A 21,779-nucleotide genomic window follows, 5' to 3' on the forward strand; every position below is an offset into this window, starting at 1 on the left:
CCGCCCCCGACACACAGCATCCCCAACTCCCGCCGACGTACCCGTGAGGGCACCAGCGGACAGCAGTACGTCACCGTTACGAATAGCGGTTATATTGGCGGACAAATCAGTTGCACCGTTGCCAATGGCAACGAACGTGACTGCAGGAAGGGGAGACAGACAGACAGACAGATGGGGAGGGTCATAGGGCGGGAGAAGCTCCCCACCCCCATCCCCAGCCCCACCCCAGCCACGGTAAACCTAACTCTAAAACCCCAACTCCCCTCCCCTCCCACTCTCTTCCCCCTACCGGCTGCTGCTCACAAACCCGCAAATTCGTACATTCCAGTCGTATAATCTACATTCCCTTCCCCCCCCGGACCCCCCCCCGGGCTCCCCAGCCTGGGTGCGTGCGGGGACTGGCACCCGCCCTAAACCCCGCGTGGGTCGACACTCACAACCCCTCCCGGCTATAATCCGATGATCAAATCCAAGGCGGAGTTTCACCCCCACATCCCCTTATATATACACACCCTTACACATACATACATACATACACACCTCCGGCGAATCTGGGCCTCATTTTGGGGATGCTCTGAGACACGTGCGTCATGATGGGCGAGAAGTACATCTCCGCCGTGTCGCCCAGTAACGTGAACAGCAGGGGGAGCAGACAGGCCAGGAGCACCTGCCGTACAGGTGCCGTACATGGCGTGTATGTGTGTATGTGTGTTTGCGTCCCAGGAGGAACCCCCCGCGGGATAGCGGGACGATGGGAGCGAAGAGGGGTGTGAGGGTTGAGGGAATTCACCGGTGGTGGGCACATGGTAGCGAAACGCGGCGGAGGGTGGGTCAGCGGCGGAGGGGTGTGTGTCTGTGTTTTAGATCAGTCGGCCGCACCGCAAGGGGGGAGGCTAATGGCGCGGGGGGAGGGAAGGTGAGGGAGGGAGGGGGGAAGGAGGGAGGGAAAGACGAACCACGAACGAGTGAAGCTGCTGCCAGGGCAAGAGTGTACCAGGAGAGGGAGGGAGGGAGGGAGGGAGGGAGAGAGGGAGGGAGGGAGGGAGGGAGAGCAAAAGACCCACTAAGAGCAACCAATGACTGACAAGTGCGGTGGGGGGCGATTGAGGGGGACATCACCCCCCCCTAGAGAAAGGGGCGAAGGAAGGAAAGGAAGGAAAGGAAGGGGAGGAAGGGAAGGAAAGGGGATTTCACCAATGAGAAACAAAAGGGAACGATCCACACCACACCACACCACACCACACCACACCACATATCATGGCGCGGGGAAATCCTTGAAAGGACGGAAAGGCCCTATATAGGCCGCTCGGGGCCCGTACACCCCCCTAGGTGCTATCACAATACTGACAACACAGCTAGCCACTACTAGCCATTACTAGCCACGCCTCTTTGCCCCCCCTGAGGGGGCGGGGGGGATATAAAACCCTAAAGTTAGGCAGACGGGGGGGTCAGGAGGACATCTCCGGCCCCCTGAGCAGTGTGTTGTCGGCCAGGTGGTACATACATACATACATACATATATACATACATACCGACTTGTGCTGTGTACTCCCGACCCTTGCGCTGTGTTTCGCGGCCCACAGTGTAATCTAAGTCATACATACATATATACAAACATACATACGTACGTACCGTGAAGAAGCAGCTGGCTGCGACCCCGTGTGGCTCCACGCTGCAGTAGTACCAGCGGGTGTACGGCAGACCGCCCTCGGAGTCGCACTGCTCAGTGACAAACTGACAGCGCTTCCCGGGCGGAACTTCGTGCAGCCGGTCACATGTGTACGGCTGCGATGAGTACGACGCGCAGTACCACGGGAGCGGCGGCGATATGGCAGTTACTTGCCAGGAAGGTGAGTTTAACCGTACGGTTGTGCATTGGGTTGACAGTGGGCAGCGGGCAGGGCTAATGTGGCGGGTCAGGGACAGAGGGCAGTGAATGTAAATGGAAATGCGACATCTGAAGGTAGGGGTTCAGCCTGGGCATGATGCAGCGTCATAACTGCGGAGACAATTATCAGGAAAATGCGGTTAAGGTCAGGGAAAAGCATTCTAGACTGACGTTGCCGCTTCTGGCAAGTGCAATCTCCGACATGGCGTACCTCTGCCGCTGCGCCTGCAGCGAGCAACGCTAGCACCAGAGCAGGACACAATTGAACCATCGCCGAACTGTAGCTGCAACGCCTTGGGTCAGCCTCAAGCCCAGGTCCGGCACCTAGTCGACCGCTTAAGAGCTTCCTGCATCTGGCCTGATCCGTGTAACATAAAGCCACACCTCAAACTCGAGCGTGAATTTGCCAAACTACCACAAACGCATCCGTGCCGGGCCCGGCCAGTGGTACAATGCGAACGGCAACGGAAATCAACTAAAGTAAATCAGGGCGACCTTCATGTGTAAGAGTTCTTTACCTTAATAACAAGAACGAAAAACAAAATTGACTCAAGCATACACGGATGGTTTCTGCAAAGAAAGGCACGTTGCTACGCAGGTGAGTGCCGCTCTTTCGCTGTCATTTTGCAAATCTTTTCCTCAAAACGTTTTCCTCAAAATACCTACTCTACACTTACAGTGATGTACCTACAAAAGTCTATATTGTCCATTTGAACAGCCAATACAAGGCCGAGGGGTGCGTTCTCGGTGTTGCGACTGTCTCGGTTTGCGCTCTTCCTCAACTCATTTTATTCACATATTACCGTCGGTCCCTAGGAAGAAGGAATTTATCATCGCCGATCTCGACGAGCGTACACTCCTCATCAATCCCGCCTACTTGGACGAAATCCGTGCGGCTTTGAAAAAGTACAGTGACGAGCTGACGTTTGAGCCCACGGAGAAGCAGCCGGGACAGCAGTGATTCTCTGCGGAAGCACTGTTGGGGGCCGCCAAACGTAGGGATGGCGGTCTGTGATGTCTACTCGGCGATTCAAGAGTTTCTGCAGGTCCAAACCTGCAGGGCACAGCTGTATTCACGCTTCCAGGATGGTTTTAAAACCTTTATCCGCACTAGGTAAGGGGTTTCGTTTCAGTTGTGCATGCCACGTCCAAATGACCCTCGGGCCCAGCATGCGGCGGTCCAGCCTCTCGCATTCACATTACCAGAGTAACCCTGGACCCATACTGCCTAGGGGGCATGCCTGTAACCTAGGCGGCTTGTGGACTAGGAGGACATCTACTACAAACATCCCTGAGGCAGCTCAAGATGAGCGTCAAATAATTTGTTTGCGCTCTGCAGGCACGAGGGACCGTATAAGGCCCTTTTGTCGGAGCTGACCTTGGCTTTCAATGACTGCTCTAAAAAGGTTATTGGCCTTGAGGTGAGGTGAGGTGTTGATGTTGGGTTCTGGGGGCCCGCAGGTCTCACAGGAGCTGGGCGCCTTGCGGCCCACCGGCCGGTTGTTACGGTTGTTACAGTTATTACGAGCACGAGCCCAACAACGACTCCCTAGACAGGAGCAGGAAATGAGGAATGGGATCGAGTATATGCCTGGCCGGATGTTTTACTCTCACTTTGCTGCTCTGTTCTCCGCTGCTGCTGCTGTTGTTGCCGGCCTCGCGTCTGCTCAGTGTTGATGATGGTCAGTGCTGATGATGCTGTTTTTCTGGTTGCTGTTTCTCTAATGCCTCTAGGTGCTGTGGTGTGCTGCGCTGTGTGTCGCAGAGTGCGCTCCAGGAGATGGGTCGTGCCGACCTGGCTGCCACGTTGCGTACTGTTCAGGTGGGGGGGGGGGGAGGGGGGGAAGAGGTGCTGTCCTGGCGGGTCGGTCCTGTGTGCGCTCTGCTCGCTTTCCTAACGCCCGTTTGCAAGTGACTTGATGTTGGAGGGGCAGTTGAAGGAGAGCCAAGAGGAATTCCTCAATCACCGATCGTCCCCCTTTATTCCCACCCGTTCATTCATCTGGGGGCCCCCCGTACACACACACACACACACACACCCCACCGCACCGCTCTGACTTTGGACAGCAGACAGCAGTTTTCGGCTTTAGGGATCGGCGGTCATTTCCTTGACTTTGCATTTCTCCTACCCAACCCAACCCACACACACTCGTCAGCTTCACTCGCTCGTAGTTCGTCTCACCCCTTCCCCCTTCCCCCCAACACGCGCACATTCCGCGCGCACAGGAGTCCGAGCGCGATAAGCTGCGATTGACACTGACTCTACAGGCGTTGAAGCAGGCAGCAGCTTTTCGAACTTTCAGCTGGCAGCAGCAGCGACAGCGTAAAGGCGACCAGCACCAGCAACAAGGTGGCGGTGAAGATAGTGGTTGGTACGGATACAGTACAGAGCTATATGAGGATGAGGATGGTGACGCGCTCGCGCTTTTGGACCCTCTCGAGGCTGCTGCCCGCCACGGGGGTGGCTGTGCACACGGACACGGGCACGGGCATGGAAGTTCGAACGGAAACGGGCACGTTCACGGGCATGGGCCGACTGAAGCGCCACCTGCATCTGCCGGCTCTACCGGTGTACTTCCTTCTGCTACAACTTATACAACTGCCTCTTTGGCGGTTTCGGAGGCAGCGGGGGGACCTGGGGGGGGACCTGCGGGGTCCAGCAGTGGATGTGGTGGAAGCGGTTGCGGCGGGGCGGTTCCGGAGCCCACCCGCCGGGAGTTTCAGGCGGCAGTTAAGGAGGCTATGCAGGTGAGTGCGCCCGGTGTGGTGTGGTGTGTACGGCAGGTGGGGGTATCAGGGTCCGTAGCCGCCCGCAGAAGTTCCCGGTGCCGTTGTTTGTGTAGTGACCCGCGTGCGAAGGAGAGGGGCCGGTCGGGTAGGAGAGGAGGCCTAGGGCGGGGGAAGGGGGGGGGAGGGGGAAATCATGTGCAAGGAAAAAACAGGAATGAAGTGCCGGAAGGCGTCCAAAGTCCGCTTTGAATTCCAAAAGAGTCAGTTGATCCTAGAGTTCTGTAGAGGAAGGGTAGAATGAACGTAAGCGAAACGGGGGCGAAACGGGGGCCTGGGGACCCCTTATTAATCAGTGGGGGAGCAGCGGCGGCAGAGTCCTTCATATGCGCGAAGCGCGGGAAATCCATATCAAATCTTATTTTGTCGTACATATTATTATTACTGTAATTTACACCGGACAGTTCAGCAAAACGTGTCGTACACCGGACAGTTCAGCAAAACGTGTTTCTCATCTTCAATATGGCTATGATTGCCGCAGCAGCTGCATACCCCCTGCTCCTCCCTAGGTATATAGACGTCATCCCTTGCACCCTCTGTTCGCCGCCAATGCCCAACAGCAAAGCTTAAATTGCATAAGCTTGCGATTCGCTGAACGCGGAATAAACGTTGCGATATGCGGGAGCACCTCTTTCCTGCCCTCTTGCTTGGCCGCCAGACCCATCCAACACTTCGCCATGTGGATTCCTGGCTACTTGTGTAATCGCAGGATCTCGACGCTTGCATCCAGACGATCAACGAAGCTATTGGTGAGCTGAGTAGCGAGATGAGGCCCCTCTCCGGCGGTGACACCCCTGGGTGACACGCCTGCACTGCACTACACTACACTGGCACCACACTGGCACTGCGGCTTGCGGGCGGAAGGGAGCCCACAGCAGTGCCACCACGGGGGGGCGATGCGCTGTCGGGGATGCGCTGTCGGTGCAGGGCCCTGTGCGGCCCCGGACGACGGAGGCCCTGCACCGACCCGACCCGACCTGACCCGACCCGGTGCATTGAGTTTCCTCTCCGACGCTGTGACTGACGCTGATTGCCTTGCTGTGCTTTTTGGTGTGATCAGCCCTGATTGCCTTGCTTGTTATGCAGGTGATATACGCATGGAGCTCGAGGAGGAGGAGGATGGCTGAAACAGATGGCTCATTAACAGAGTGCAGTTTTGTTTTTCATTCTCTGGACGGAAGAGAAGGCATAACTATCTACATACAAATAGGAGTAACCACAAAAGTAAGGAGCGAAGGACTGCCAAGGACTGCGGGCTATACAGAGCACACGCCCTGATCGGAGCAGGTCGGAGGAGGATACCGAGAGGGACCACCCACTTGGCACCGCATGTCGCCGCAGCAGACCCCACAGCTGGTCCACCGTGGAGGCGGCCGTTGTGTCCTCGCTGTGCTCCGAAGTGCACTGCCGTAGTACCTACCAGTAGATGCATGATACAAACGGCAGCCGATGGCAGCCTGTGTTGTATCACGTCTTTTTCAGAAGAAAAGAACCGATCGGCCGATGTCAGATCCCGTGATACCCAGGATACAGCCTGCTGCGAGATAGGCAACGAACCCGCAAGAGATTTGTCGGTGTGCTGGGTGGACAGGCCCGTGGACAGGCCCGTGTGCACCGGGTGTGTGTGTTCCCGCGTGTAATGATGTTCCTGTTGCAGCAAGATGACTGTTTCCTGAGCCTGAGCTGGTAACGGAGGACTGCCTGGGTTTGCCATGATAGTCTACGATGCGGCATGTATGCAGCTGGCTCTGGCCATGCATGTCCCCATGCATGTAGCTGGTTCGGCAGCTGCCCATGATGGGATCGGCATTTATTGTGGCTCCAGTTAACCGCTCAGGTTAGCTCGTGTCTGACTCGCCTCCATGCCCTTGTGCCCGCTCGCTCGCTCTCCTCGGTTCCCAGGACGTGTCATGACCACTGGCTGCAGACCACTGTACCAAGAGCATGACAGACGGTTCCCAGCAAACTTGTTGTACCCAAGGTGGACTGCAGTAGCGGGGGTCGTGTCAGCACCGCTGTCATACGGGGATTCCAGCATGCTGGGAACGGCAGGTGGTGGTAGTGGGCGATTAGGAAAGAGCGCATGGTGGGTCGTTGTCCGTCCAGGGAAGCAAGCGGGAGATGTGGAAAAGACGGGGTGGATGCGACCGAGGGCGGGGGGGGGAAGTGAAGGCGGTAGGCAACCGGGGAAATGACTGCGGTGATGGTGGAGGGACCGATGTGGCGAGGGGGGAGTTTGGCGGAGGGGCGTGGTCGGGTGAGGTGAAGTGAGGTGAGGTGAGGTTAGCGGTGGAGAGGCGGACACGGTCGCCAACTTGGAAGGTAAGGTTTCGGCGGTGTTGGTTGGCGGGGGCGGCGGTTTAGCGGGGGGACGTTAGCGGCTTCCAGTTCGGTGGGGACGGTGGTATGGAGATCACGGAGGTGGGTATGGAGATCAGCGGCGATGGGGTGGGCGGGTGTGGGTGGGGGAGTGGCAGGGGTGGTGGGGTGGAAATCGTAATGCTGTTAACTGGAGGCCCCTACCTTCAAGTTATTGTGCCTAACGAAGGGCGCTAGGTGCTCGGCCCTGTACGGCAACTTGGTGATCAGACTCTTCGTACTCAAAATGCATCAGCTAAAGCACCGTGGGGCTTTGCCGTCCCGATTCCCTTGGTGGCATTGGTGGCGCTTGCAGCCGTAGCGAAATGGTCGTATTAACGGTGCATCTATCTTCGGTTGACGTGATGTGAGGGAGTTGAGGGAGTTTTACAGACTCCGCAGCAGCAGCCTATGCCCCTTTTCCGAACGACCCAACTGGGGGACGAGGGGGCCTAGGGGGGACACACAATCCGAGCAGCTCCGACGCCGCTGCTGCTGCCAACAGCTGCTCAGTACAGGTGCCTGCTGCTACTTGCTATTGGTGGTTCATTTGTACTGATAAGGTCAGTGCTTAGTGGTGGTCGTTGCCTTTCCGCTGTTTAGGAAACCAAGGACCTCCCAAGGGAGGAGGAAGTGAGATTTGATGGGGTGCCGCAGACATAGCAACAAAAGCGGACGACGTGTTGTGAAAAACGTTTGCGTATATCCCTCTCCCACCGGGGCCCCCTCCACCCTCGACCTGGTGACATGGTGTGGGGCGTACTCTCAGGTCTGTCGAGGACACAGCAGGTATGTCCTGGTGTTCAAGACATGTCAATATATTTACTACTCTATTCACACAAAAAATATTGTAATTATGCTTGTAATCCAGAGAGCTCTCAACGCGTTGTGTGGCAGCTGGATGGCAACTTGAAGACGGACCATGCCAAACGCGTATTATGCAAAAGATCTTCAAGAATCTTATTTATGGGCATCGTTGGTGTTGTTCGCTGTGCTGCCTTGCTAGGTTAATTATGTGTGGGCGGGATGGGAGAAAGCTTATGGAAGGAAGAAAGCATATGTCAACAGCACAAGCAGGAATAATGGTGTGTCACCTTTTATTATGATCGCGGTCATTGTAATGCGAGGAAGGGGTATGCTGTTGCTGCTCTGGTAGCTTGTAGCTGGTGACTGAAACAGGAAACCTTCGGTTCGCCACTCAGCAGCTGCTGGTACCCATGCCAGCTGCTGGTACGCTCTGTAAGGTTGCGTACTGTCCATACTGTCAAATCACGTAATTGCGGTGGTAAAACAGGCGCTTGAGGCCTCGGATGCAAACCCTGTGCACTCTCCGTAAAACAGCTGAACAACAGCTATACAAGCAAGCAGGAACCCGGGTCCTATGGGAATCAACAAAGATTTGCAAGCATCTTCGTGATGTCGGAAACCCTGCAGTTGTCGAATACGAGCGATCAGTGTTAAGATATTTGGTAGGCTGATGCAAATTTAAGCTGTTAAAAATAATTGCACATTGTTCCATATTCAGCGCATGCCTTGACAGGGTTCCGATACCCTTTTGAGCGTTATATCGGTAACGTACAAGCCGGTACCGGCTGTCGTACCGCTCAAATTCTTCATACAAAGCGCAATTTGGGTCGTTCTGGGAAATCAAGCTGATATCTACGACTGTTCGAATCATTTAAGTGTGAAAGTGAATTAGGTTTCCCTCTCCGTGACAGCCTTCTTCTTCTTCTTCTTCTTCCTCTTCTTTCCGACGCAGGTGTGTTCGCGTGCAAGTTGAGTCAATCCTTGTCTAAATTCTAGAGGGATATCGGCCTTCAATTCTTCGCTGACGAGATTCGGGCCTTTCCGGCTGTCGGGACGCAGAATTGCTGTAACGGAAGCATAGCGCATGTCTTTTTAAGGTTTTCTTGGCCTCTCACGGCCTTTTTGGGCATACTGCGACTGAATTTTGGCTAGCCACCACAATTCCTATCGCACTGGGATATTTCAGGTCTTCCGACGCACGTATATGTACCTCATCGCAGGGCGCGGGATGCATCCGGTCCTTTATGCAACTGATTTCCATCCCCTTCTTTGAACAGATGGAGGCTCCTCGTCCTGCTGATGCGGCTGCGGCTGGCGGTTCATCCGGTGGCGTTGGGATGCTCCTCACGTCCTGGCTCAAGGGAGATACCCAGCCGGCAAACCTGCCTTCTCACCCGCACCATCACCTTGGCTACGCTGAAGCAGTGGGTATTAAGGAACTGCGTGAGGAGGACATCGCATCAGAGGCTCCGCGCAATGCCACAAACAGCACCTACTCTATGCTTGAGAGCTATGTCGGCCCTGCAGGTAGGATGTAGGAATTGGTTGCAATTTCTTGATGCAAAGATACGTGGGAACCAGTTTCGGAATGTGCTCGTTCGGCTTTGAAGGAGAAACGCTGTGACATGGTTCTGGCCCATTTGCAGAGCCTGTAAACACCAAGCATCACTTTGAGGAGACACACGACAACCTCGCGAACAAGCTTGATATCGGCGTTGAGACTCGCGCCTCTAACTCTGTCTTCGGCCTACTAAACTCCTGGTTCGGCCCAGCCGAGACGACCCAAAACAAGCATTAGGGTGTATTCGCGCAAGTGCACAACACAGAGGAAGAATCCTATCCGATCGAGATGCCAGAGGGACCCGAGTTGCACAATTCGTTGCCTCGTGCTTCTCGTGCGCTAACTGTCGTATAAGTGTGCGTGGAGCCTTACGCGATATGTTTGTATAAATCCGGATGCTCTACCGGATATGCTATCAAGTGTGCAAATCCCCCAGGTTGCGAATGTGCGCATGATGCTTCACAGATGATCTGTGAATCGCGCCCACATTCCATTTTTTGGCTTTAGTAGCACTTACAAAGCAGCTCATCATTGTGTTGTAGTAGGCAGGCTGCGGATTAGGAGAGGGGGACATAGACGAGCGTCGGGCCTCACGTCCCTTCGTACAACAAGTACGGACCAAGTACGGACTGATGAGTGATCCCCACAGTTCCTCCATTTGTTGCTTCATTGGTTTTGCCTGTCGCCAGCTTCTTTCGGTGCTGGCTTTCGACGGTTATGGGCCTTCATTGCATCTTGGGAAAAATGCTGTTTGAATCTCTTTTCCGTCGTCCATCTGTTTCAAATTGATGCCGTACGTGATGTGTGCTACTGCCGGCGCCGGAGTGTCGCGGGAGTTCACTGCCAAGTGGCCGTGCTGCGGCTTCAAACCCGTGCGCTGTGTCCCACCCCAAAAGAAGAAAAACCAATTGAGATCCCATTTGAGAAATCTTGCTCTTAGAGTGTAGTTGTTTTTTTTGGTGCATGGTGCATGGTGTCCTGCCTTCCTGACGGTAAAACGGATCCGCTTTCCCGGTTTTGTGGGGGTTGTGCTCTATCTATCCTACCTTTATCGTTCCCTTAACTCTGTAGCCTTGAATGTAGCTCTTAATTCTACAGCTTCAAGGATTCTTCAAGGTTGCTCTTTCTCTTTATAGACGATTTATTCTGGTTCATCATCCCAGTTGGCAAAGTGCGTGCTGGTGGACCTTTACACATTTTGTGGCGGTAATCGATCATTTGTGGTGCCCACGGTCCGTCGGATTTTTCAGGCGTCGGTTTGTAATCTTGGCTTGTATCGTAAGGTGTGTGATTACCACGGTGGTTGGCTTTCAAGTTGTCCACGTTTAAATAGTGGTGCGTGTTGAAAAATTGCCCTTCACAACATGAACAGAAGAAGGCGATGCATTTTGTGGCAGCATGGTGAGGAATTTTCGGGCCCCCGGCGTTTGGGACTCAGGTGCACAGCGGCCAAAGACACGATGGATGCAGCTTTTGGTTTGATTTGTTTTTATCCCAGATCTGTCCTATTTTTTCCCAGACCTATTTTGAAATTTGTTTCTGGCTCACAGATGCCCGGTCACCACCTGCCGACCGACAACGGCCGCTGATGACGGCCGGGATAGATCCATTTCACAACAATTACCTAGCAGTCGCATCGATTTAATATAATTTGCAAAGTGGCGTTGTGAACGTGTGGTGTAATTGTAACAGATATCCGAGAAAACATGAGCCGAGAAGATGACCCGATGTAATTAATAGTGTGATGCGTTTCCTCATTGACCCGGGCAGTTCCGGGATACTGTCCAGCACCGGATGAACCTACGAAAGAGACCCCCGGCAAATAGCTAAAAGTACTAACTTTCGGTGTACGGGACCCAAAATCAGGGGAGATCTGGAAAAGGAAAAAGGAAGGTCTCAGGCCCCCAAGTTGTCCCCTCTCCGCAGCACCTGTTGCGACGGCGGATGTCGAGATGGCGGTCGTACAATGGAAGGGAGGGGATTGTTGTGTTGAGACGGCGACGGTACGGCACTTTTGATTTCTGCTGCTGCTCCGCCTGTTGATGTTTTTTGTTGCCCGGCAGCGCCGCCAGCGGCCGATCAGCCTAGTGGCGGGTTTAGTCGGTCATCCATGTCATGGGTCGTAGATCGTCTCGCTTCCGTCGCTGCAAAGCTCGAGTCTGTGTCCGCTGGGCCGCTGCGGGGTTCAGGAGGAGGTACAGCAGGTACCGGGGGTAGGGTTTGAGGAGGGGCCCCGCCCGCTGGCGGTGACGACAGTGGCGGCGGTGACGGCGGTGGCGGCGGTGACGGCGGTGGCGGCGGTGACGGCGGTGGCGGCGGTGACGACAATGGCGGCGGTGACGGCGGTGGCGGCGGTGGCGGCGGTGACGACAGTTCCCCGCCCGCCCGGGTTAGACTGACTGCCCCCGGCGGCCCATCACGTACGTGTTGGAACGTTACGTGTTGGGGGGGGCCCCGGTCAGTCGTCATCCATCATCGATATGGGGCCATCGCCGTGTGAATGTGGTGGTCGTGGTAGACTCAGGTAGATTAATGTAGCGGCAACCAATATAATCTTTTGGAGTGCCGGATGGTGGGCGGATGTTGTTTGGACACACGGACAGGAGGATGGAACCGCATTTTTTATCATACAGTGCTGGCAAAGGAAACAGTAATGGGCGGAGCCCCATGGATAGGATGGATGGAGGGATAATTGGGTGGGGAGGATGGAACAGTTGGAGGCTACATGTGAAATCAGAATTGGCCTAGAATCGATTGCTATTCTGTTTTGCTTAAGAGGAGGTATGTGAGGAGGGTCCCGTGGGTCCTCTCCAAAAAGCTCCTCGCTTGCAGCTTAATGCTTGGGACGGCAGTTGGGCGCCTTCAGGCTCCTCAGCTGTGACAGCTGGCCGCGTGACTGGGGAATGACAGCTGGCCGCAGCCTCCTCTTCTGCCAAACTGGGAACCGCCAAACTGCCGCTACTGCTGCTCTCTTGAGCAGTCCGGTGCACTTAGGGCCTTTTCCGGAAGAGGGCTCCTTCCTTCGCTTCGTTTGTTCTTCTCTGTGGACGAGCTTTCGCAACCTCCAGCTGGCGGCTCGCAAATCGTGCGGCCGCGAATGCGACCTGACTGCTCGCGCGCTTTCAGACGCTGAGCGATATCCGTACAACAGCGCCGGTAACCATGATACACATAACAGGCTCCTATGGCTACGGAAATTTTATCTGTTCAATATTCTAATTAGTTTTAATTGGTTAATCATCGACCCGGTTCGAAGCGCCATCTGAGCGGTTTTCATAATCTTCGCAGTTCAAGTCCCCTGGGTCGCTGAGAACCCATCTCCTGACACTTGGAATTTCACCGCCAAGAAATAGCCTACTCGATCATAGTAAACAATTAAAAGGCGCTAATCATCAACCAAGTGCTAAGCACAAGGCACAAGCGCCTCGCTTTCCTTTCCTTAATTGCTGGACGCTGTCCAGCTGCTGCTGTCCTTAAGCTTTCATATCTTTTCAACACCATCATCATCAGCTTTTTCAGCGTTAGAGCAGCAAAGCTTTGGCCAGGTCTGGCACCAGGTCGTTCATCCATCCATCCATCATGTTATCATCGGGCTTTCAGCAGCACCAGCCGGTGTCGTTGGCGCGCGGCACAACCCTCAACAACGGCCGCTACCGAATAGAGCGCGAGCTTAATCGTGAGCTGTTAACGTCCTGTGTAGTATTATTGCTAAGGACATGTTTTTATGTGGTAATTTCATCTAGAAATCCTGCTTCTAAAGAGGTCGACTGGGCGGCGCCGCGCGCATAACCTTAAGCGCCAGAGCGGAGCGGGTGCTGCTGCCAACGCGGCGGGCCACGTTTACCTCCTTGGTCCGTCCGCGCCGCATACAGTTATAATTTAGCAAGCCTTCCAAGCGCCAACCTTTTTTGAACCTTCTGCTAAAAAAACCTTTTCCGTGCGTGCTAAAGGTTACAAGTTGAAAGACAAGTAGAAGTGGTTCTGCATATATCCATCCATCCATTCATCCATCCATTCATGCATCTTGTTTTATCTGGTTGTCTTTCCTGGTCGCCCCCACATTGGTGTCCCCGGTGGTGTCAGGGGGAGGTACGGCGGTGGTGTACGCGGCGGAGGACCGAGCCACGAGGACGTATGTGGCGCTCAAGGTTGGTTAGCAGTTGGCAGTTAGCAAGTCTGTTGGTGTGCAAGTCAGTGGTTTGGCGATCAGTACATCCGTTTACATTACATCAGTGGTTCGTGCATGGGTGCTGCTGAGGGGGAAGAGACGGGACGTCTCTCTCCCTCCTGGCCCTGCTCCGGTTGCTTAGAGTGAAAAGAGTACTTCCACCAGTACAGCAATCCTAAGAGGAAGGATGCACCTCCGTGCCGATGGATGGTGATGGAAGTTACGACCTGCGCGGCGGAGTGGCAAAGTGGCAAAGAGGAGATAGGTGGACCCACCGGAACACCCACCCACCCACCCACCCGGGGGGGGGGGGACGAGGCGGTGCGGTGCGGTGGGGGGATTACACCCCACCAGGTCAACAACAGGCTGGTAGTGGCACTGGCCACACACGTCTGCGAAGAAGATGTACGTTACCCCCGTACCCCCCTCTCAATACACCGCCCTGTAACCGCCCTGTTCCTCCCCTTCCGTTCCTTCCCCGCCTCCTACCTCCTCTCTTCCCACCCCCCACCCCACCGGTATGTGTGTGTGTATGTATGTGTGTATGTATGTATGTATGTGTTTCCTACAGGTCATGCACGGACCCGACCAGGTGCCTCTCAAGGTCGTCAAACGAGAGGTACGAACTGCCGTACAGCAACACCAACATCCGTCGTCATCAGACACGGCCCGAGCTCAAGCACACCACCGCAGTCACATTCACATTTTGCCTGTCGTACATCACAGGCATCACTGTCGTACGTATGTGGATGTCCTACAAACCCAAACTATTTCTTCCCAAGCTATTTTTCCCCCCCCCCGCGCGCTGACTGACAGAAGCGAAGTCCTTTCCAATATCTTTCTCTTTCGTTCTGATCTGCCCACATCGTCAGCACACTCTCCCTCGACATGTAAAACCCTAAAACCCCTAACACCCGCCGACGTCCTTCCCGCCGAGCAGATCACGTTCAGCTCCTCCGTCAGTCACGACAACATTGTACGACTGTTGGACGTCTTCGCGGAGAAGCAACAGCTCGTCATCGTGGTACGACTTAGTTGTTATTATTATTGTGTTTACTCAGTGGCCTTCAGTATCTTTCCTTCTTAGGCTTTCTGCATCACATTTCTCACTGACAGACACACAGACAGACACACAGACAGACACACTGACGTCCTTTTCCACTTCCATTCCCAAAAGATGACCCGGAAAGAACCTCTTCGTCTTCACAACCCTAAATATCTTCCTTTCACCGCCACTGCCACCAGTGGGAGCTCATCAGCGGCCCGGACCTGCTGGACCTGCTGAACGAGTGCGGCGGCAGGATGCCCGAGGACATGGCCGCCTTCTACTTCACACAAGCGGTGAGAGGGCGGGGTGGTGAGAGGCGGTGGTGAGAGGCGGTGGTGAGAGGCGGTGGTGAGAGGCGGTGGTGAGAGGCGGGGGTGAGAGGCGGTGAGAGGCGGTGGTGAGAGGCGGTGGTGAGAGGCGGGGGTGAGAGGCGGTGAGAGGCGGTGGTCATTTCGGATCATCATGATCCCTTCGTCCGGTGCGGGGGAGTTGTGTGTGGTGTGGGTGGTGGTGTGTGTGTGTGTGTGTGTGAAAACCTCGAAAGCTATTTTTCTTTCAGGAGTGGCAGTACGATCACAGTACGTCGTAACCCGTCCTAATGTTTGCCGGTGTGTGTGTGTCAGAACATGTTGATGTGCACAGAATCGCATTCCTCGCAAAGCTCCACTCCCCATCTCCCCAACGGTAACTCCCAACCGCCAACCGCCAACCCCCGTCCTCAGCTTCGCGGTCTGGTCTTCATGCACGCCAACGGGTTTTGCCACCGGGATATAAAACCGGAGAACTGCATGGTGCAGAGGGCCAACCACCAGCTCAAGGTACGGGCGTACGACAAGTTGTACGGTGCGGCTTGTGCTGTACGGGGACAAGGACGCCCCGGTGGCAAAGGAACGTGTTTTCTCGTGTTGTGGGAAGGAGGGAAGGGCGGGAGGGAGGGAGGATTCACCTGCCCTTATGGTCGTACGGCGGTCGTACACGTAAGGTAAGATACCTGCAAGCGATGGGAAGAAGCTGATTAAAGGGTTTGCTGAGGAGACGTGTTGTCACATGTCCTGGTAGGTATATGGTGTATGGTGCCGGCGCATGCACAAAAACATATGTATTGCTGGTGTACGATGAAACGTGTAAAACCACATATCACATGCGTCAGAAACAATCTCCCGATCCCTTTTTCCTTGTCGTACCCACCTCCGGTACTGCTTTGTACGGCAGCTGATCGATTTTGGGTTATCCAAGCACCTTGCCTCGGCCAAGACCATCGGAGTCGGAACCCCGGGTAGGTGTACGGCATACGGCGTACGGCATATAGCATACGGTGTATATTAGTTTAGTGAAGCTAAGGGGAGAAGGGTGGATGTACAACATGTTTTCCTTCTTTTTCACATCTTCTCTCCACTACAACCCTCCCTCCCCCCTTTCCGTCTTTCCCTCTTCCGGCACATCCTTACCCCCCTGCCCCGTAACGGTTGGCGGTTGGCGGTTGGCGGTTTCTGGCGCCCAACAGATTACATGAGCCCGGGTAAGTGGAGATTTATTTAAACGGTTAAAAGGTTGGCTGCCTTTTTTCCTAAAAGAGATCGAACCCGGATTTGCGGCTCTGATACCGGTAGTTAGTTACCTGTTGGTTGCTTTGTTCGTTGACAGTTGGTGATTTGCATTGGCATGTGTCACATCATGATTCGGTTTCCAGAAGCCCCTGGAGGCTCTGGACCAATCACCATTACCGTCCGCCACCCCGCCACCCCCAGAGATGCTCGTCCATCAGCAACAGATGGGCTACGAAATGGGGTCTGCCGCACAGCAGCCGCCGTACGACGCCCGCCAGGTCGATGCCTGGGCCATGGGTGTCCTCATGTACCTCCTTGTGACCGGCAGGTACGGCAGGGGAAATGACAACAGTTGTCGTACATGAACCTGCCCCAATGTAGATTTAATCGTCGTGCATGTGAACGGTTCAGCCAATCCGCTAATTAACAAATTCGCAGTTCATGCGGGGCAAGTAGCGGGGCAAGTACTTTATTCTGCCACTGCCACTGCCACTGCCACTGCCGCTGCTGCTGTTGAGTATTTCCCCCCCCCCGGGTTCCCCCCTCGGCAGGTATCCGTTCGAGGATGACGCGCACCCCAACAACCTTGCCGCCACGGTCACCAACGTGCTGGCGGGGCGACTGAGGCCGCTGCCGCCGGGGGTTAGCGCCGGGTGTACGGAAATGATCACTAAACTGCTTCAGCCGCGACCCGAGCGACGAAGCACGCTGCTGGTGAGGGGGAGGCGGCTGGGACTCAGCTGATTAATTAATTAATTAGTTTTTATTAATAGTAGTAATAATATTAGTAAATGTTAAAACTTATTAATTAAATTAATTTTGTTATTTTTATTTGTAGTATTATCAATTATTTATCCAAGATACGTTTATTTTCTGATAATTATTTTCAAGGGGGGTTTCTTGCGTTTTCGTTGTACGAGACGTTTCTTGACACAGTGGGTAAAATGGTTGTGTTAGTTACCCTTCAGCGAAGGGTATGTAACGGTGACCTGACCCGTTGTGTCATGTCACTAATGCCTCCGTGCAATCCGTACTATTTCCGTACATACAGGACCTGGTCGACAACCCCTGGCTGGCGACCGCGGCAGCGCAGTACGCCGGGCGGGTTTCGGAGGCGGAGGGTCGCGCCCCTGGAGCTCTGGACCAGTGGATTGACCTCCGGGAATACCGCCACCTCGCGGCAATGGACCACGGCGTGTCGTACCTCACGTCCTCCGCACGCCTCCAATACCAACAGAAATGTCAGCAGAACCAGCAAAGTACGACACGCAGTGGCGGCGGCGGCGGCGGCGGCGGTACTACTGTCGGACGCAGCGCCTTCGCCACTGCGGCAGCGCCTGCCGGCGCCGGTGCCGTCGCCGCTGACGGCAGCAGCAGCAACGGTGGCGGCAGCGGAGCCGCCTTCGGGATGCTACTGCCGGCGAGCAGCAGCGCGAACAGTGAGGAGCTCGCCGCCGTGGCGGGAGCGATGCAAACCGTGGCGGGTGTACGGCCGATTTCAGATGCAGAGAGCCGCGGCCGTGGCCATCATCATCACCATCACCAACACCACAACCACCATCACAACCACAAACTGCCACGCAGCTCTTCGCCCAGCGGCCACAACCACCATCACAACCACCACCACAACCACCATCACCATCACCACCGCAGGCGCGGCTCGGAAGGATCCACCACCTCCGGCGGCGAGGTGACATCCGGCGGCGAGGAGCAGCAGCAGCAGCAGCAGCAGCACAACCACCAACACCAACACCAGCAGCAGCTGTCGTCTTCTTCGTCGCTGCAGCCACAGCAGCTACAGCCGCTACAGCAGTCCCAGGGGGCGGGGGCCCCTCGGGGCGCCATTGCCAAGATGCGAGCGTACTTCCGCCGCAAGCTGGCCGAGGGCTGAGAGGGCCTCTTGAGGGCCGTTAGCAGTTAGTTAGTTTGTCAGCCTCAGTGACTTAGCAGCAAGTGAAACGGACTAGCAGCAGACTACTGAGTGCATGGGGGGAGAGGTGTATGTGGGGTGTGTGTGTGTATGTGTGTGTGTCTGTATGTTCGGGGGAAGGGAGGGAGTGTGAGAGTGGCATGAGTCTGTTGCCACTACTCCTAGTGTGATATGTTCCGAAATTAGTTGTCGGTTGTTGGTTGTAATGCTCAGAAGGCTCGTCAGGAGGGGTTTTGAGGTCGCAAGCTGTACCGCGTGGCGACAGGACAAACCCGACAGAGATGTACGGCGGGGCATGGACACGGGCGGGCGGGGCGGGGGCGGAGGCGGAACTGGGGGTGCGGTCGTGGTTCGTGTCGCTTGTCTTCCTGTCCCTGCATGTCTGTCTGTCTGTCTGTCTGTCTGTCTGTCTGTCTGTCTGTCTGTCTGTCTGTCTGTCTGTCTGTCTGTCTGTCTGTCTGTGCATCCGTGTCCTGTGTCCTGTCCATTGTATCTTTGTTTTGTACTGAGACTGTGGGGAGGGTTGGGAACGTACGGCACATCATTTGGCTGTACGGCTGTGTGGAGGAAGGTGAGTCTTGAGTAGCAGCAACGTTGGGGTTTTCTTAGGGTCGTGTGGGATATCATCCCCCGGGGAGGCGAAGGTATCATGGTGCATACCAGCCGTACCGCCGTACCGCCGTACGCCTCTCCCGGGGGACCTTGCATGAAGGCCGTACACGATACATGCACGATTGGTGTACGGCAGCGTTGATGGAGCTCGATTAGTAATCGTGGTCGTATGACAGTAACATTTTATCATGGATTTATCGATGCAGCAAATAAATAAAAGCATGCGGTATTGCTCTCGAAACTCGTCGACATCATCATCGTCATAGTAGGTAGTGTTTCGCTTTGCGTCATGTAGCAGCACGTGTAGCGTTTGGGAATAATGGTGAAGGGTTTAAAGCCCAGAGCCCCATTACAGCGCCACATTAGCACTTGTCATTTTTTGAGTTGAGGGGGGGGAGAGCTGTATGGCGTGGTGTATGGGCGACTGTGACTTTGACGGTGGTGTTGACAGTGGTTGGTTGGTTATTTGGTTGGTTGGTTGGTTGGTTGGGGATCATTAACCGATTGACTTCAGAGTTGGGTTTTAGCTCCCCGGGTGTAGGGGTAGAGGTAGGTAGGGGGTCGCACCTTGTGCAGTTGTACAGCAACTTCTACAGCAATGCATCGCCGCAATCACTTCGTAACGTAAAACTCGCCTCGCCATAAGTAAAATAATTGACGCATACCTAAAATTCTTGTCGTACCGTAGCATTTGTCGTACCGTAGCAGCGATGGATTGCTCACCGTGGTCCCCTTGGTAGGTGTGCTTACCATTTGGTTCGTACGTGGCTTTTTTGCAAGTAGTAGTCCTAAATACTATTTGATAACAATAGCTGTAGCAGTAGTAGCAGTAGTAGCAGTAGATACATGAGCTGTATTTCCGAGCTCTTTTTTGCTCTTCTGGTGGTCCCCGACAAGGTCTGGTTGCGGGCGGAGCTGTACCGTTGTGTGTTGCTGTTATTGCTGGATTTGGTTTTCCTCCAAGTTGGTTCCACCCGGGATGTGGTGTCATGTGGTGGTCATGATGGTGGGACGTGAAAGAGAAGTTGGGAGAGATCTTGCGGTGTGAAAGAAAACTGTTGAGTAGTGAGTGGGTCAACTGTTGGACAGAAGGTCAATTTGGTCAAAATACTGTTAATGTTTGGATTATTGTAACAATATATGGCGTTCTTTGATATCACCCGTCCAGCTCTCCCGTCCCCTGTCCTTTCACCTTGGGGAAGTAATGGGGATTATTGACAGCTGATTGCGGGATAGAATGAGAGCGTATGGTTGTGTAGGCGATGGGGCTTCACGGCCTCACTCTCCTGGACGACTTAGGCCAGAAACACGCCCTTAACTTTGACCCCTTTGAAAACGCCCTCTGTTGACCCTTCAGAGGCCTTCGATCCGTTCAAGTTCCAAGAGCGCTAACTCACCGCCCACCAAGAGCACGTTGCCGGTTACTGCCGGTTTAATAATATGTATGTACTGCAGTACGTCAAAAGCGGCTGTTCTGCTGGATATGGCTGATATAGTTGGTACAGCTGACTGATGAACCGTTTCCTGCTCAAACAGGCACAGACACATGTACGACAGCAGAACGGCACCTGGATGGAGGGAAGTCCCACGGGGAAAACCTCTACATGCCGTTTTGCCATAGCAGTACAGTTAATTGACGATGATCGTTCGGGTGACTAACATGTTGTCAGGATCGCCTTCAATCTCTTCCCCAAGCAAGAACCGTGCCATGTCAGGTCCGGTCAGTCAGGCCCCGATGGAGATTCAAACTCCGTCTCCATAACTGGAATATGCTGTGATTATGTAAAAGGGCAATCACGGCAGGAGGATGTTGCTAGCCGGGGTGCTAGCCGGGGTTTGAGGCGGGTGCTTTCCTTTGTTGCAGGGGGGACCCTATGGACCACTGTCAGGCTACCGCAGATCGGTCGCCACCATGAAGCCAGCTGCTGATAACATGTTGTCACTTGCTGTTGGGATGACAGCACAGTGATGGAGCTGATCATGAGCTTGTTGGAGCAAGGGATAGATAGCAACGGGTGACAGGGAACGGAAATGTGGCGGGAAGGGGCTAACGGGCGTGAATGGGGTGAACGGGAGGGATATAGGGTGGTAGGGAGCTGGGCGGTGCACGATCTCGCTGCTCACAGCAGTGCTGGGTGACGATGACGGTGCTGGTGACAGGGAGGGTGAGGGCGCCGCGCCCGTGAGCATCCTTGCCATTGTGTAGATGGTTGACGATGACCTCGAAAGAAGAAGCTACGGATGCGTACATGCAGGTCAAGAAAAAGAGGAGGTCAGGTGTGTAGGGGGGTCCGCAACGGCAGGAGTGGTGATGTCGGGTACGTGCTCCAAATGCTCAGCCCCAGGTCACCGAGGATGGTATTTCAGAAGACGGCGAAACCAATTGATTGGCGCTGGGTCTGCAGGGATGAGCGATTGAATGTCGATGAGCATTGGAATGCCTGTCCTGGGCTGTCCTTGCCCTTGGCTGTGCTGTGCTGCCCGCGGAAGTGTCGCTTTTTCCTCGGAGCACCTAAGGCCTCCGTTTTGCGGAAGATTCCAACCCGTAAGGTGTGTATAGGGCTTAGCCCTGTCAAAGGAAAGCCCCCAATGATAGTTCCAGGGCGCCCTTGTTCGAGCCGCAATTCCTCCTGCGAGCAAACGTGACTTAAAGCACCTTAGATACTCAAGAAGAACTTCAAGATCCATAACGCTGTATCAATAGCTCTTGGCACTTCCTCCATGAGACCAGAATCTGCTGTTCACGGATGACCGGCCCTATTTTGACCACAGGCCGCGTCGTAGGACTGCAAGAATACGGCCTACAGGCCCGAATGCTCTGCAATTTTACGGAATTATAAACCTTCCAAAACCATGCTAACAGATTTCCAAAATACTGCACCATCAAGGAAATCGCCTCCTGCTAGTAAATGGCAATAAAAGGCAAATAAACAGGCCGGTCATCCGTGAACAGTCCCAGTCCCAGATTACGTCAGCGGACGCGCTGTGCCAATAAGCAAAAAATGAAGCAACGGCCTTCATGATAGCTTGATATGTTGTTTGCAAAGGCTTGCACTGAGGCATCTTGCTTCCG

General features: G+C 54.5%; 5 protein-coding genes across 5 annotated transcripts in view; 4 read left to right on the forward strand and 1 right to left on the reverse strand.

The window, feature by feature from the left end:
* VOLCADRAFT_93618 (uncharacterized protein) overlaps positions 1 to 2,159 on the reverse strand; it is a gene marked incomplete at both ends in the record, with an annotated part of 8,033 nt that extends 5,874 nt beyond the window's left edge. Inside the window, 4 exons of the mRNA XM_002952859.1 lie at positions 42 to 140; positions 541 to 667; positions 1,633 to 1,785; positions 2,100 to 2,159. Of these exons, the coding sequence (XP_002952905.1) occupies positions 42 to 140; positions 541 to 667; positions 1,633 to 1,785; positions 2,100 to 2,159 (439 nt within the window). The remainder of the gene's footprint in view (positions 1 to 41; positions 141 to 540; positions 668 to 1,632; positions 1,786 to 2,099) is intronic.
* A 292-nt stretch (positions 2,160 to 2,451) lies between these two features.
* Positions 2,452 to 2,849, forward strand: VOLCADRAFT_62960 (uncharacterized protein; the record flags this gene model as incomplete). Its single annotated transcript, XM_002952783.1, has 3 exons — positions 2,452 to 2,486; positions 2,568 to 2,624; positions 2,705 to 2,849. 3 exons carry the CDS (start codon positions 2,452 to 2,454, stop codon positions 2,847 to 2,849), a joined length of 237 nt encoding a protein of 78 aa, XP_002952829.1.
* Positions 2,850 to 2,886: 37 nt separating this feature from the next.
* On the forward strand, positions 2,887 to 5,477 carry VOLCADRAFT_62922 (uncharacterized protein; the record flags this gene model as incomplete). The annotated part of the gene is made up of 5 exons (XM_002952784.1): positions 2,887 to 3,002; positions 3,228 to 3,309; positions 3,654 to 3,710; positions 4,115 to 4,636; positions 5,385 to 5,477. Coding segments are annotated over 5 exons (870 nt in total), but the record flags the coding sequence as incomplete, so codon positions are not given.
* A 3,607-nt stretch (positions 5,478 to 9,084) lies between these two features.
* VOLCADRAFT_93621 (uncharacterized protein) lies at positions 9,085 to 9,638 on the forward strand (the record flags this gene model as incomplete). Its single annotated transcript, XM_002952785.1, has 2 exons — positions 9,085 to 9,367; positions 9,487 to 9,638. 2 exons carry the CDS (start codon positions 9,085 to 9,087, stop codon positions 9,636 to 9,638), a joined length of 435 nt encoding a protein of 144 aa, XP_002952831.1.
* A 3,342-nt stretch (positions 9,639 to 12,980) lies between these two features.
* VOLCADRAFT_118188 (uncharacterized protein) lies at positions 12,981 to 18,055 on the forward strand (the record flags this gene model as incomplete). The annotated part of the gene is made up of 11 exons (XM_002952786.1): positions 12,981 to 13,077; positions 13,485 to 13,549; positions 14,141 to 14,188; positions 14,510 to 14,593; positions 14,815 to 14,910; positions 15,340 to 15,435; positions 15,830 to 15,893; positions 16,122 to 16,136; positions 16,366 to 16,492; positions 16,716 to 16,878; positions 17,216 to 18,055. 11 exons carry the CDS (start codon positions 12,981 to 12,983, stop codon positions 18,053 to 18,055), a joined length of 1,695 nt encoding a protein of 564 aa, XP_002952832.1.
* Positions 18,056 to 21,779: the final 3,724 nt, after the last annotated feature.

This window comes from Volvox carteri (assembly GCF_000143455.1).
Source record: "Volvox carteri f. nagariensis unplaced genomic scaffold VOLCAscaffold_32, whole genome shotgun sequence".
Lineage (NCBI taxonomy): Eukaryota > Viridiplantae > Chlorophyta > Chlorophyceae > Chlamydomonadales > Volvocaceae > Volvox > Volvox carteri.